The sequence below is a fragment of the Strix uralensis genome, chromosome 7, assembly GCF_047716275.1.
Source record: "Strix uralensis isolate ZFMK-TIS-50842 chromosome 7, bStrUra1, whole genome shotgun sequence".
NCBI lineage: Eukaryota > Metazoa > Chordata > Aves > Strigiformes > Strigidae > Strix > Strix uralensis.
In genome coordinates, this window is record NC_133978.1 from 35,094,134 (window position 1) to 35,109,567 (window position 15,434).

At 40.9% G+C, this 15,434-nt stretch overlaps 1 protein-coding gene across 1 annotated transcript in view; it reads left to right on the forward strand.

Moving 5' to 3' along the window:
* SLC18A2 (solute carrier family 18 member A2) overlaps positions 1–15,434 on the forward strand; it is a 29,647-nt gene that overhangs the window by 12,345 nt on the left and 1,868 nt on the right. Inside the window, exons 6-15 of the mRNA XM_074875383.1 lie at positions 2,684–2,776; positions 3,199–3,288; positions 3,397–3,440; positions 3,516–3,576; positions 8,799–8,894; positions 11,727–11,805; positions 12,052–12,103; positions 12,571–12,634; positions 13,402–13,521; positions 14,054–14,187. Coding sequence (XP_074731484.1) covers positions 2,684–2,776; positions 3,199–3,288; positions 3,397–3,440; positions 3,516–3,576; positions 8,799–8,894; positions 11,727–11,805; positions 12,052–12,103; positions 12,571–12,634; positions 13,402–13,521; positions 14,054–14,187 — 833 coding nt within the window. The remainder of the gene's footprint in view (positions 1–2,683; positions 2,777–3,198; positions 3,289–3,396; positions 3,441–3,515; positions 3,577–8,798; positions 8,895–11,726; positions 11,806–12,051; positions 12,104–12,570; positions 12,635–13,401; positions 13,522–14,053; positions 14,188–15,434) is intronic.

Below are 15,434 nucleotides of genomic sequence, written 5' to 3' on the forward strand. Positions count from 1 at the left end.
TATCCCTTTCATATAAAGTAGCTCAAAAGCAAATGTCTTTTCAGACTTCCTTGGTATTTGGGTTGCAGTAAGGTAGAGCAGTAAATGAACTGCACTCTCCCTGGGATTTCTGCATCTGTGTCTTCAGCATTTTAAATTCATTTTAGCCATTTTAAAGGTCATCGGGAACTTATGTCGGTACTTATTATAGTAAGGATAGCAGCTCTGTCTGTTACTGAAATTTTTTGTTATAAAATGTTGTTTTCAAGGACTTACCATCCTGTCTGCGAGTTTGGACTCAGTTTACCAGTCCCAGATTTCCAATACAAGGTTATAATTTTTAAATGAATAGGTGAAATGGAGTATGGGTTTTCAGCCCAAATTATTCAACTATTTCTGAGACTTGGACTAGAGAAAATATGTTTTGTTCACATTAAAACATTTCACAATCTTTTCTTGGAAAAATTTCCTGTGATGGCAGCAGAAATATAAATTTGGCTTGGGAAGGGAGGTGAATACAGCATTTTGTCAAGAGTGTGTCTTTTGGCTTCCTCAGGAAAATTCCCCTTTCCAAGTTGGACTGGCCTATAAGCAGGGTTCACATAGAAACTTAACAAGAATTTGGCAGCTGGATTCCTCCTAGGTTCCTTTTGCAGGGATTTTGCTGCAGCCCACATCTGGGCAGCGCTGCTTGGGGCAGCAGGGAAGATGCAATGCCCCAGACTGAGCATTCAAACTGGGAGGAAGAAGCACCTTATGCTTAAGATGGGTTTGAAGCTGCACAACAAGCACTAGTTAAGCAGAGAGATTTAAGCCTGGATGAGTAGTGGGGATGTGGCTAAGGGAGCAGGCAGGGGTTGGGATGAGGAGCAGGGATGGGGAAGGCAAAGGCAAGCAGGAGGGGTAGAGACAAGAAAATCCATCTTTTTTCCTTGTACCAGTTAAGGTTATAAGCCAAGCTTTCCAAAGGAAATACATGACAGAATCAGAATTATTGTTCAGCTTTAGCTCAGTCCCCAGTCCCTGTGCAAGTGTGCATCTTGAGATATGGCTCTTACATGAGTATGTGACTTTTTTTCGGACAACCTACAAAATAGAGCAGAAAAGGCCAAGAGACCATCTAGTCCACCCCCTTCCTGAAGGCAGGATCAGCTTTGTATCTGTCATACCTCATGCATACTTGACAGGCATGTTCTCAGAAGCCTCCAGAAATGCCCTCAGCATCTAGCTTTGTGCTTAAATACCTTTACTGTCAGGAATTTTTTTCTGATGTCTCATCTAAAGCCTCCTTACTGTTATGTAAACTCATTTCTGCTTACCGTACTTGAAAGAACATGAAGAACAGTTTCTTTTCTTTATCTTTGTAGCTTTTTTTCACATTGCAAGACTATTATCACATCTCACATCGGTTTCTTCCTCTCTGGTTTTAAATTGAAAGTCCAGCAGTTGTCCCTCACAGATATTTTTCTAAGCCTTTGCTCACAATTATTGCTCTTCTCTGGATAGTCTCTAGTCACCCCCACCTTTCTTCCTGTGCTGCACCAAAACCAGACCCAGCACTCAGAAGAAGCTCTGACTCCTTACAAGGGCCAATGGCAGTGAGAGTCATTTCACATATCTCATAGGCAAAGGAAGTTTTCTGTAATATTGCTGCCAATCAGTCATTTACCCACCCCACCCCACATTTGTGCATGTAGTCATTCCCACTTGAATGTAAAACTTCGTGTTATCTTCTTTTTACTGCCTCCTATTTTTTTCCCAGAATATTTCTTCAAGTCTCACAAATGCATTGTGAATTCTGGTATCATCCTCTAACTTGCTCTTCAACTGTTCATGCAAACAGTTTGATGTCATCCACAATTTTCTAAGCATGTTCATCCCCACAGAACCTCTGCTCTTATGGTGCGCGTGATGAATGGTATTCACTTAATGATCAATCATGCAATACTTTGTTTTCTTTTTCTGGCTCACTATATAGCTGTATTACTGAGTCCTACTTAAACCTTGATTTGAAAACAGAATTATTAATTTATTTGAGGACTCTTCTGCACCATTTACCTCTACAGTGTCTGAATGCTTCACAGAAAACACAAATAAATTGGCCTTCATGTTTCCTTTTGTGAAATGAAGGCTCATCATCAAATGCAGAAGTGAGGCATGTGAAGATAAAGGTCAAAAGAATCCTTTAATTTTGGAAGCTCAACTTGAAATACTCATTTTCAAAGTAATCAACTCTGTATAATACCTCCTGCCTAGAGCACAGCTAGCACTGACCACAGTTATAGCTGGGGGAGTGATCATCAGACCTTTGTGTCAAGTGCCTGGAATATAGCTAACAGATAGCAAATACTTGTCAAATACTTGTTTCACCTGGTTGAAAAGCATCATCTAAAAGCTCTGTGAAAAAGACGGGGCCAAAGAATCTAGCAAATGAGGGCATCATTAAATTACCTGAGTCATACTGTATAATAGAACATGGTCTTAGAGACCATTTATATTTGCCAAACATCCTTTTTGTTTCAAGGTAAATTCCAGGGGGGGTCATAAAAATATGCATTTGTATTTATATAGAGAGGAGATACCTGCTGTCATGTCTGTGTAATGTTTAGTAGGGCTGGCAAATGATAACCATAAACTATAGTAGACAGCTGCCTAATTTTGTGTTGTGCCTTTTGTTTTAATCTTTTTTTTATTATTATTTTAGGGATGGGTATGCTCGCCAGTGTATATACGGATGATGAAGAGAGAGGCAATGCAATGGGAATTGCACTAGGAGGCCTTGCTATGGGAGTATTAGGTCAGTGAGATGGAGGCTCTGCTGGCAAGAGAAACCACCCCCCAGCCTTCCCCAAAGCATGTACTTGTGTTCTATGAAAGCAGCAGAAGAGTCCAATCAAGTGCAATGTTATCATGCTGTCTCCAGATTAGATTCATGGTGCATGTTAAGAATAGTTTTTCCCACAGAAGCACATTCTTATGCAGATATATATGTCACACAGTAATCTCTGAGATGTTTGGGTTTTGTTTACATGGAAGAGTATTTTGGGGAGTAAAGAATATGGTTATTGTCAAGATCAATGAGGTTTGTGTTCAGTTATTTTTTTAAATTAAGCTTTTTGGTCACTGAGTGCCAATAGCAGGATGCCCAAATGCTTGCAGAGGATGTTTGTTCAGAGTCAATGTGGCTTCTCAGCTGTGTCCTTTCTTCCTCCCCGGCAGTGGGCCCACCTTTTGGGAGCGTCATGTATGAGTTTGTGGGGAAGAGTTCTCCTTTCCTGGTGCTGGCAGCACTAGCCCTGTTAGATGGAGGTCAGTAAATATGAAGAGTCGATATCACCATGTAGCACATCCCTTTCATATTACTACCATCTAATCCCCTTCTCGAAGAAATGTTACAGTATTGATTTCTTTTCACAGCTGTTCAATTATTTGTTCTGCAGCCATCCAGAGCACAAGCAGAAGTAAGTATTAAGGTAAAACACTCTAGGCAATGGATGACACTTTGCCTTTCCTAATCCCAAACTTTTGTTTCATAGAGTCAGAAGGGGACACCATTACTGACACTTCTGAAGGACCCGTACATCATTATTGCAGCAGGTACCAGATCCCTTTTTTTTTTTTTTTTTTTCCTTCAAACCAACCATTGGGTTATACCTGGCATCCTGGAATGCCTCGGGCTGAGCTGTTTAACAATATTGTCATTTGCTGGTTTCATTTACATAAACCTCAAAGAACCTGTTGGTAATACAGGATGAATATACCAGTGGAAACATAATAGGCAGAAAGTTTGAAATGTAGGTGTCTTTTCAGGTGAGAGGACACTAATGACTTGCAGTTGCTTGCTAAGGCAATGACATGTGGCGATGAAACTTTTAATGAGGCAAGTGAATAGGGCCAAGGCTTTTGGAGGGAGGGATTGCCAGCACATTGCAGGCACGCGTAGGGAATAACACTGAACTTTGTTTCCGTTTGAAGAGGGAGTGAATTTGGTCTCTAGAGCATGGATTATATTTCAGAAAAGGTCTGGGTTGAATGGTGAATGGTGTTTGGTATTACATGTATTGTTTGTCTAATGAGTCTTTCTGTCTCAAGGGAAGTTTGCCTTTTTGTGTTGCGTTTTGTTGAATTTTTATTCTGAAGTCTGTAATTAAGCCTGGCCCTTTTAAATGTTCATAAAATATCTGAAAAGAGATCATAATTTTTACAGTTTTGTTCCTTAATCCTGACCTGCTTGTCCAAGAAAGTGATTCTTCCAGGCATTTTTTGGGTTCACTGTTTCTTGGTGGTCTTAGGGAATGACCATTACCCTAATTCTTTGACTAGACTCTTGATCAAGCTGTGACTGAAGTTATACAGACACTTTTGCTTGAGAAAGTCTTGGAGCATTAAAAGACCTTTTCATAGAATAAAAATATTTGAGGGAAAAGAGTAGCAAAACCAGTACCTGTCATACGAGATCAGATCTATCATTCATCTAATTCAATACCTTGTCTCTTAGAGTGCTTAAAGCAGGTGCTGCAAGGCAAGGTTCATCTAGCATATAAAGTAGATTTCTGGAGAATAATGTAATCCCTGCCAAGGTCTAATCTGTGACAGAACTTGGTTTAAACCACAAAATATGACCAGGGGATTGATTTCAAGGAGTACTTTGCTTGAGTTAGACTTAGCTGCTCATGCTAAACTAGTCTTAGCCAAGGAAGATAAAAGGTACCAAAGACCATGGATCCCACTGTTTTGACTATGTCCCATGCCTGCTAAGAGCAGGGGTGGACCTTGTTCCCATTTTCTAACACATTTGCATGGCATTCAATTTCTGCAGCTATTCTCTTCTCTGAAGCTGTTTCAGCTGATGTTTTGGGGCTCTCTAAATCAGGGCTGCACAAACAGTCTCAGGGCAGCAAAGTAGTGAGAAGATTTGGGACTGGATAGCCTGGAATCAGGACACTATGTGCTGGAGAGACCTTACCTTTACTGCCTTGGCTCTTTTTGCCTCTTGCTTCCCTGCACGTGCTTGCAGGCACTGCCAGTGCCTCCTGTTTCCCCTTTCCCATCGTTGATCCGCAGCGGCTGGGCATGACAGGAGGGAGGGAAAGGGAGGATGTACAGAGGGGTAGAAACATAAAGACGTTCTCTGTTCCGATCCCTCCTGCTCTTCACAACTGCTCTGGGTGACCTGTCCTGCTCCCACCACGCATCAGTGCCCAGGATCTGAGAAAGTCCCTGCCGTGGGTTACCGGCAGGGTGAGGTACAGCACCCAGGGTCTCTGCCTCCCAGGCCAGAGACTGCCTAGCACTGTGACAGTAGGGATGATGTTGATGTTCTCTAACCTCAGCCTCTTCTCCCTATGCTTTATTTCCCTTGCAGACTAAATTTGTTTTTTTCAGAGCTGAATGACAAATGTCAACTAGAAATTAAGCATTTTCTTTATCGCCTACCAGTGCACATCAGTCCAAATGCAGATTTCTTGATGCCTCAGGAATATACTCTTTAAATGTTAATTGCTTCAGTTGTGAAGTTGTTGCTTTTTACAGCGAAAAGGGTCTGAAAGTTTCATTTGTTCTCCCTTACCCCAAGGAGTTTGGTATTTTCCTTGCTTTGTTTTCTGAGGTGGGAACTTCTGATTCTGATACTAACAAGGCAGGGTGGGAAAGCGGTTGGTTGGAACGGTAGAGTTGGCTCCATGCGCTGACACCTTGGGGCAATCAGCCAAGGCATCATGCCACGTTTCTCCGTATCTAAGCCAGGATAATGTCTTCTGCTTCACAAGGATGCTGTGAATGTAAATGTCCCGCACTGTGTATGATGTTCAGATACAATGATTAGAGAGGGGAAGGTTAAAAAGTCCCACTGGCTTTGCACTGCTCAGGGAGATCAGGGGTTTTGAATGGCTTTTAAGGCAGCTAACTACCTCATTAAAAAACTGACTGCATCTCTAGTGGGCTGCCTTGTTAACCACAAGTGAAAACCGAGGACATCTTAGGTGTGCTGCAAATGGACTAGCAGTTTAAGTGGTTTTTGCACTCTTGATTTAGGTACCCTAATTTCATGTATAAATTCAGGTTCAATCTCCTGAGCATGCGTCATACACTTGAGTCATAATTGTTTGCATTCACAAAGTACAAGCACTTTCTGACCAATTTGGCTCATCTATAGCACAATATTACTCTTTTTAACACAAGATGTCTTGAACTCAGACATGGTGCTCCTCTCTCTTCTTTCTGAAAGTCTGACTTTTTCCCTTGATAACCCATGTTGTCTGTGAGTTAATAACGGTGACTGTCACAACAGGCAGGAGGCCAGTGCTCTTACTCACTGTATAGCGCAGTCCCTGTGGCCAGGCTTGCTGCCTGGTCACCTTTGGTGCTAGTAATGGCTTTTGCAGGGTGCTCCGTGGGGAGCGGTCATGGTGGGCAGGTCACAAAGATGTGGGCATCAGAGAGATGGAAACAGATGATATGGCAAGCTCACATGAAAACCTCTGCAGGAGAAAGGAGCCGGAGTCTGTATTTGCTCTCATTTCTTAAGTGGGTTGCGTCAGAGGTGAAGCTTCGAAGTCAGTGCCATCAGTACTCACTGACCCAGGCAAAAGACACATTACTGACATTTTTTGTCACTGCTCATAGGAGCTCAGTGAATGAAGTCAGTGGCATTTTCACAGCCAGACCTCACTGACAGGGATTAAAGAAACTTTAGGTACTACCGGGTGACAAAGTTGCATTGACAGACAAGTTAGTTTAAAATATCAGATCCAAAAATCAGAGTTAAGACAGAGGTCATCATGAGCACATAGGTTCCTGAGAAGGTGTGTGACAGCTTTTCATTGGGTACCTGCTTTTGCACGGAAAAATACCGGTGATGTCTAGGGCACTCTGCCAAAGGCCAAGTGGGTTTTCAGCTGCGGAGATAGGATCCAGCTGGAAGGTTGCAATTTCACACCTTCTGGCCAACACAGGGTGTTTAATCTAATTTTAAAAAGAAACAATGTGGGATTTATGCCTTTGAGAGATAGCCCTCTAAAGAGAGGTCAGCTCCATGCAAGACAGAGGAATAAAATATTTTTATCTTCTTTTGGGAAAGCTTTGCTAAGGTAGCACAGTCTTTATAGGACTTTGCCCTGATTTTGCAGAGTACCAGCTCAGGCTCTCACTTTTCTTTTGGGGCACATCCTCGAGATCTGAAGTACCTTTGTCACCATATACCTGACTACTTTAATAAGCTCTGGTGATGCTTCCTGACCTAATGAGAAATAGAGGCAACAAACATGTGTGTGCACACCTGTTTCTCATTTCTTCATAAAGTTCACGAGTTGAGTAAGACCTTTGCCATTTAAGCCATCTCTGTTAGAACGGCCCTGCACTTTTTGTGGCCTGAAATGTTTTTCCAGCATCAAGGAATCTGCTTGAGCGTGGCTGATTTTGGCTCGGAAGAGGGCAGCCCTGAGGTGTTTTAACTGGGGCTTCTCACAGACACTATGCTAGTGGGAGCTTGCAGCAGAGTGGAAAGGTTAGCTTTCGATCTAACCTTTTGTCTGTAAGGTAAAGCGGTGCTGAAGTGTTGCTACTTGCCCCAGGAAGGGAGTGAGCCAGCTAGCCTGGAAGTTCATTTTACGAATTGTGGATACACAGTCTAATATATTCTGACAGGTTTGAGCAAAGAATGACATCAGTGCTCATTTTGTTTTGAACTGTATGATGAGGAGCTTGTTCCAGGAGAAATAACATTTCTCTGACCTCAGACAAATTAAGCTTGCTTTTTTTAAAAAAAAGAAAAAAAAAAAAAGTAAAATTTGGATGGTAAATGACTATAAGGGCCTAGAATATTTTCCTAAATTTCAGAGATTATAAATATTAGGAAGAAAAGTGGGAATATGAGTTTGAGGTTGTCACTTCTAGTGACTTCCAAACTCCCTTGAAAGAAATTTTGCAAGGGATTAGCAGAGGGGACTTGTCCTGTTGCCCTGCATTAGGCTTTGACTGCCTTGGGTTCTCTTCAGTAAGTGGGAAAGGCATGTTAAATCCGAAGAAATACAATAGCGTTTAGTAATCCCCGCACTAAAGCTGAAGTGCACTACTGAGGATAGATGAACTTGACACAAAGCCACTGGAGTCTTGATCTGCAGGTGGTGGCACAGGGCAGAGCTGAGCCAGCAGGCAAGACTGAATCAGCACTTCCACCGCTTGTTATCCTTTGCGCCTGGGAGACTGAAGGTCCAGAATTCAAAAGAGATTTGGAAGCATTTGAAATTCATAGGGCTGGGCAGGCTCAGCCAGATCCATGCTTTGCTGCATGGACTTACTGGCTGCTAGCTATAGGATCTCTACACAGAATTCCCTTTTGTAGAGGATAGACATCTCTGTGATTGTCTCATGGTATTTTTAGGATCAAGACCTCCACATCTCGTTGTAGTCATTCTCAGATGATGGAGGCATAGGGTCAGAGCCTGTGCCTCTTATACAACACGGCTCCATCTTTGCCCCAGGAGACTAGATAAAGACCAAAAGATTGTAGCTTTAGCTAATCATTTGTACAACAGTCAGACCTCATGAACTTTCCAAATGTCATCAAGCTCACTGCAGACTTTCATATTATGAAAATAGCTTAACCTTTATTGCAGAATTTCTAGGAGAATAGAAATATACAGAAAGTTACTCTTCAGTGATTTTTACATTCTGTTCTATTTAATCAACATCTGATGCATGACAAATAGGACTGTAAAAAAGCGATGTTTTTTGTAAAAACATCCATTCTTTGCATGGCTTTTTGTTCATAGTCAAAAGAAATAATTGCTACTTTTTTTTCTTCCTCTTCTTTCTTTAAGGATCAATCTGCTTTGCAAACATGGCGATTGCTATGCTTGAACCAGCATTACCCATCTGGATGATGGAGACCATGTGTTCAAAAAAATGGCAACTTGGTAAAGTACAGTATATTATTTGCATATTTTTTATATTTTGTCTAATGACTGTCTCAGTTCTGGTCCTGTTAATGATGGTTTCCTTACACGCTTCTGGGTGGTAATTTTTTTTGACTTTCTTTGGTCAGTCTTTCTTTGTCTTTCAGTGGTCAGTGTTACACCTTCAAAATTGCAAACATCAGTTCGTAAGAAAAATAGATAGTGGATTGATGTTATTGCAATAGAGGCTTCAGTAAGGGGCAACACTCACATTGCAAGGAGAAATAGATGGAGGCAGCCATGGCACTGTGCTTGTCCCGGCCTTCGTGTGCCACAACACATAGTGCTGATCCTCTGTATCGATCTGACTGATGTTTACCTTTTTAAAAGTTTGTAGGAAAGAGTTACCATTAAAAACACAACATGTATCTGTTTGATAAAGTTAATGTGTTCTGTGCTGTGACATTTCATGAGGGTATTTTTTTAATATCAATATATGGCAGTTGAAAGAAAAAGAAAAATCCTTCATGAAAATTATGTTCAGTTAGCATCTAATAGGCCTACTCTTATGTTAATGTAGGTGTCCCTACACCATATAGAAAGCACAAACCTTAGTTCTAATTAATGCAACTCAGATCTAGGGTGGCCATAGGTAGCAGTCCTTAATGTGCTGCAGTACTGTTGAACATGGTTATGACTCCTAGGCTGTGATATAGCAACATTAACACAGAAACTTAGATATTTTAAACCTCGAGAGTTAAAACAAAGATTGCTTATCTACCTCCCTCACTACTGGTGCAACGGAAATGAGATTTAGAAATCTCTTAGTTGAATAGAGGTTCCTAGAAGGAAAATATCCATTTTAAATTGAGACTAATTTTACCCCTTAATGATATAAGTAATTGACTCCATTACACTTTGTCTGATTTGACAGCATTAATTAAAGTTTTTAAGCCTCTTAAATTATATCTTGAACTGCAGGGTTTTAAGCAAATTATTATCTTATGCAATTTGGAGATCCAGCTGTTTGAAGCATGATCTGAAGAAGGTATAAAGAACCTTGATTTGATCGATTAATGTTACTGTGCATAAAGCTTATTTAGAAAATTATGGTTCTGCTTCAGTATACCACAGCTTACATGCCAACCTGCAAGTCTTATTTAGCAAGCCTTTGCAGTATTTTTTTTTTTTTTTTTACAGTTGTCAAGGTCTGCTGTATGTGACCATTTGGTATAAAAGGATAATTCCAAGCAGTACAAAAGTAGTTGTGGATACACAGGTGAAAATATTTCCCCAGTATCACCATTGTAACTCACAAGGATTTTAATCACAGGATATTGCTCTGCTAAAAATTACCTCTCAATTTTTTTTCTTATGAATATCAGAGAGATAGGAAGGAAGATGGATAGGCAGGAAATGAGAAAATCTATGTTGCCTTGGTGAAAGATGAGGAGCACATACACTTAAAGGAAATGGTTTGATTGTGTACTGTAATGTCACGGCTACTTTCTAAATCTGAATTACCTGATTTAAGAGTGACCAAATGGAAGGCTTGCCATGGCATGTGCTAATTTGTCAGACTTTTCCAGTTTTGTCAGGTTTCCCAGTTTTGTTTTTCTTAAAAAGACACAAAATTTAACAGGAACAACAGAAAAATACTGTGTGTTATTTCTTCCAAGACACATGAACCATTCAGTGCCATTACAGAAGGATCCAACATTCGGCACAGCCACCCCATTCCTCTGCCTCTCAGATATTTTTTGTACAATGTCTTCTCCTCAGGGGCAGTCCCTGCTCTCTCACACGCCTGCATCGTTCTCCCTGGTGCTCTGCAGGCAGTGGAGGCAATGGCACACTGTGCTCTCCATTACCATTTCTTCCTTTGATATTTCCCCTCTGACTGGGTCCTTACATGTAGGGAGAGGATGAATCCTCAAGTACAGACTGTAATTGGCTTTTAAACCAGAGATATTTCTGGCCACCATGCAGCCAGCATCTACTCCAGATACAGCTGCTGCTGGGGAAACCTCAAGACTAGAAAAAATTGCTGGTCCCAACAGTATGTTTTTCCAAGTGGATGTGGGAGAGACGGGAGAGTCTGCATACCCTCCCATCAGAGTCAGAGGGAATTTACTTGGGTGCCCTCATCTGCAAGTCATTACAGATAATTAGCTTTTTATAAATTTAAACCAATAACTGATTTTTTTCTAAATTAACTTTTACTGTAAATATATTGGCTAAATAATTTCAAAACCATGTTTTCAAGGTTTTTCACCTTTACATTGTTGATACATGCTTGACTTCAGTTACTTGCCCAAGGACCATATTGCAGCATTACAAACTCACCCTAACACGAGGCTTCACAGCATTCACAGGCTTGAGGGGGACCATGACTTGCAAAGCCACAGCAGCAGTCCTGCTGCCCGCTCCTCTGGGGAGGGATTCGCCCACCCCGACCGTCTTGGCCTTCCTGCATGTGCTCAGCATATGCTCCATGAGCCACACAACTGCAAAAGAGTTGCTTTCCTTGACCTATCCCAATGCTTACTGTAGTTAGATATAAACTTTTTGCTCTTTGTTGTTCCCCTCTCCCATACCCATTCTTGTAGCTGTTGCTGAAAAACTCTTTTCAAAGGCGTCGCATCACTCCTGCATTTCATAGATGATGTCCTTAGATTTCATGAGAAGGCTGCAACAAACCGGATATTTGATTTTTTTTTGGGGGGGGGGGGATATGCACAAAGACTCTATTAGATGCGTTCAAATCAAAATTGCAGTGTCTGGAATTTATTAGTTTCTTCTAACACTTCACTAAAATCATTGCTGATAAAACATCTCATTCGTGTTTTTCAGGCGTTGCTTTTCTTCCAGCTAGTATCTCTTATCTCATTGGGACTAATCTTTTTGGGATACTTGCGCACAAAATGGGAAGGTATGCTTAATTTAAAAATAATAATAATCTTCTAGTCTGTTCATGTACCATTTCCAGTGTTTCACAGGGCAGTTTATTGATAGTGGAAATTATTAAAGTTTGTTCTACAGTAGCAAAATAGCTTTTTTGAACACGTTGCTACTTTGGTTGTGTAACTTGGCTCTTCAGACATGACTCTGAAACATTCAAGATCAGCCCTAACATCTCAGTATCACAGATCTCTGAGTGATGTTTCTTCTTTGATAGGTGGCTTTGTGCTTTACTCGGCATGCTAATCGTGGGAATAAGTATTTTATGTGTAAGTAAAAGATCATGTATCTTTCAAACCATCTAAATGTTCGTGAGTTCATCTTCAAATATGTGCTTTTCCCCATGAGATTTTGCTGAAGTTTCTGCTTTATGATATATTATTAAACAATGTGTAGTTAATAGGTTCCAGATCAGAGTTTTGAGTGCTTTCAAATTTCAATGCTTCAATTATTTTGAAGGAGGGCTGGCTCTGAAAGGAGGAGGATGATCCTTTTTTTTTTTTTTTTTTTTTTTTTGAGCTGTCCTTGGCTCTTTATTCTTGCTCCTAATAGTGTGTCAGTGGTTTAATGGCGCTGTTGTCTGAAACAGTAGCCCAAAACAAGGATCAAGCTCTTAACTCTCGCATCTGTACAAAGCATGCCATAACTACTTCGAGAATTTATCTTGGAAAAAGAAAACTAATCTCATTAGTATGTGCAGTGTGACATAATTAACTGCCTGAAATTTCCTTTATAGGTACCGTTTGCTAAAAACATTTATGGGCTCATAGCACCAAATTTTGGAGTTGGATTTGCCATTGGTAAGAAAAATTACAATAACTTCTTACAGTCTGTTGGTGATGTAAAAATGATTTTGTATGAGGTTACATGGAAAGTTAGTTTTGTTGCCATTCTGATCTGACAGTAGTGAAGCCTGAGCTGTGGCCCGGACTGGTAGGTAGCAAGAAGGATTAAAGGGTGGTGCTCAGACAGTTTCAACCAGGCTGCTGTTAGACAAGCTGGATCCTGAAGTCTGTCCAGAATTGCTCTGTCCACCTAAACAGATCTTTTAAACCATCCATGAATGTATACATTGTTTTCAGAAATAGAGCCATGCAGTACTCAAACCCCACAGTCTTCCCTGTTGTGGAAAAGAATTTATATAGACATTTTCATAGAAAAAAGAAAAAACAGGCTTAAATTTTTTTTTCATTAAATAGGAATTCTGGAGCCCATAGGCATATATTCTTCTTTAAGTAATATGTATAAAATTTGCTTATGCCAGACCACACAGTCAGGCTGGAGTGGGGACTAGGGCTTGGTTTTTAGTGCTTGGCTGGTCAGCAAATGTTCTGGGTCGTCTTCACATGAGGGATGTGTAGTTAGGAAAGAAGTTACAGGCACAACTACAAATCCCAGTATCTCAGCAGCTGTGTCGGCTGTCTTGTGCTGTTTCTTGGTAGCAATGAAAGTGTGGCTCAAAAGACATGTTAAATCCACCATAATAATTTTGGTTGACTGGAGGCTAATGCAGTCTTTTAGGCCTATAGTAGTTTTCCTGAAATGTGTTTCCCTCCCTCACCACCAGGAATGGTGGACTCCTCCATGATGCCAATTATGGGCTACCTCGTAGATCTGCGTCATGTATCAGTCTATGGCAGCGTGTACGCAATAGCTGATGTTGCCTTTTGCATGGGTTTCGCCATAGGTAAGTCCGGCCTGTTCCTGCCTGTAATGCACAGTTAAGACAAGAGAATATGCTACGATGCCAGGTGTGAATCCCAGTGGCATTTGCAGGCTTTATGAGCAGGGTTTTTATTTTCTACAAGAAATCAAAGCAGAGGGAATTGTGTTTTGGCATCTGTTCCCCTCCTCTGAAGCTTCATTAGCTGTAAGAGGTTTGAAGGTGTCAGGGACTGAGCAAATAGGGTATCCCTAGGAAAGAGGCCTTGGAACACTTAAAACTTACACCACAGCTGCTGTGTTCCTAATAGTCTGTGAGGGGACTCCCCACTAACACCCTGCCTCCTTGAGTGCATAATACAGATGCCCCTAGGAGCATCTCTAATTTGTTCAATGAATGTGGAGCATGGAGCCAGGAAAGGTTTATGTTATAATTACAAACATGTCTTTACATTCCTCAAATCAATTTGTAAAGCAGGAGTTTTGTATGTAAAATTACTGTTGTTTAAAGTGACTGCTGCAAATGTTGTGTCTGAGTGACCTTCTGTTTATACAAGGTCCCTCTGCTGGTGGTGCCATTGCAAAGGCCATTGGATTTCCGTGGCTCATGACAATTATAGGGATTGTGGATATCCTCTTCGCTCCCCTGTGCTTTTTCCTTCGAAGTCCACCTGCCAAAGAGGAAAAAATGGTAAGCATAACGTGGTTTCTTTCTTTTTCTTTTTTTTTTTTTTTTCCCAGTGAAACAAATGATAACTTATTTCTGCATCTTTGCCTCTAACTTCCCCAAAATGAGACCAGCACGGTTTATTGCATCCTCATGCATCATCTTTGGAATGAACTCTCCATTCTTTTTATGTCCAAGATATATAAAGAAAAGCTTTTTATTAGTTACATGTTACAAAGTCACAAATTTGATTATCACAAAAAAGGATCCAGCAGATATTCATCTGCAACAGCATATGCTGTGGTGAAGTCAGTATAAAAGTCATGTTTTCCCTGAAGTGCCAGAACTGTATTGACCAATTTTGTTTTATTCCTTTGTGTCCCTCAACCTGTTTTTTCCCATGGCCCTCTACAGTATATTTTACATCATATTTTTTCCTCTTCCTTCCTCCATACAGATCACCTGCCCTTACAAATTAATGGCTGCTTTTATCCTATCTGTACTGTGGGTTTTATCCTCTTTTTTTAAATATAACTTTGTCAATGACTTAATTTTCTAAAGCAGTCAGTGCTCCCCAGCTGCTGTATGGTGTGTCAGAAGAATGATGCTTGGCCACATCAGCATCTTGCCCAGTCCCTGCTGCCCACAAGGGGTATCTCGGATGAGTCTCAAAGCAGATGAACATGTTGTGATACATCCCTAAAATTAGGGGTTAAGAGACCTAAGTCAAAAGTGACACTGTGATAAACAGCCTTTAACAGACCTTTTCCCCACTGATGTTCACATTTGCTCTCTGAATAAATGTAAAAGTCTAGTTCCCACAAGAGCTGAAGTGAGAGGTTCCCTTGCTTATTCCACGAGTTCTGCCCCAGGACACCCACAAACGTGCCTTGCAGGAACATTTCACTCCTTCACTTCTATTGCTCACTGTTCACTTAGCCTGTCACAAAAAAAAAAAAAAAAAAGAAGATTCCTGCTTTGCTTTTGGTAGTTCTTTTCCTTTATTTCCCCTCCTATACCATTCTCCTCTCTCCCTTCCTTTCCCAGTTTACCCTTTCATATAATGTCTTTTTCTGCTCCCCTACTCTGCTGTTGCAAGACTTGCTGTTCCTGTAGATTTATACTAGATCAGGTTCAAAAGCCCTCTTACTGCAGGAGGGGACCCATTGCTTTGCTCACTAGCTTTCCTCTGCTCAGCAAGAAGATCGGAAGCTCCCAAAGGTATTACAAGGCAATGCAGTGAGGAGGCAGAACAATCCCTTTTCTGATTC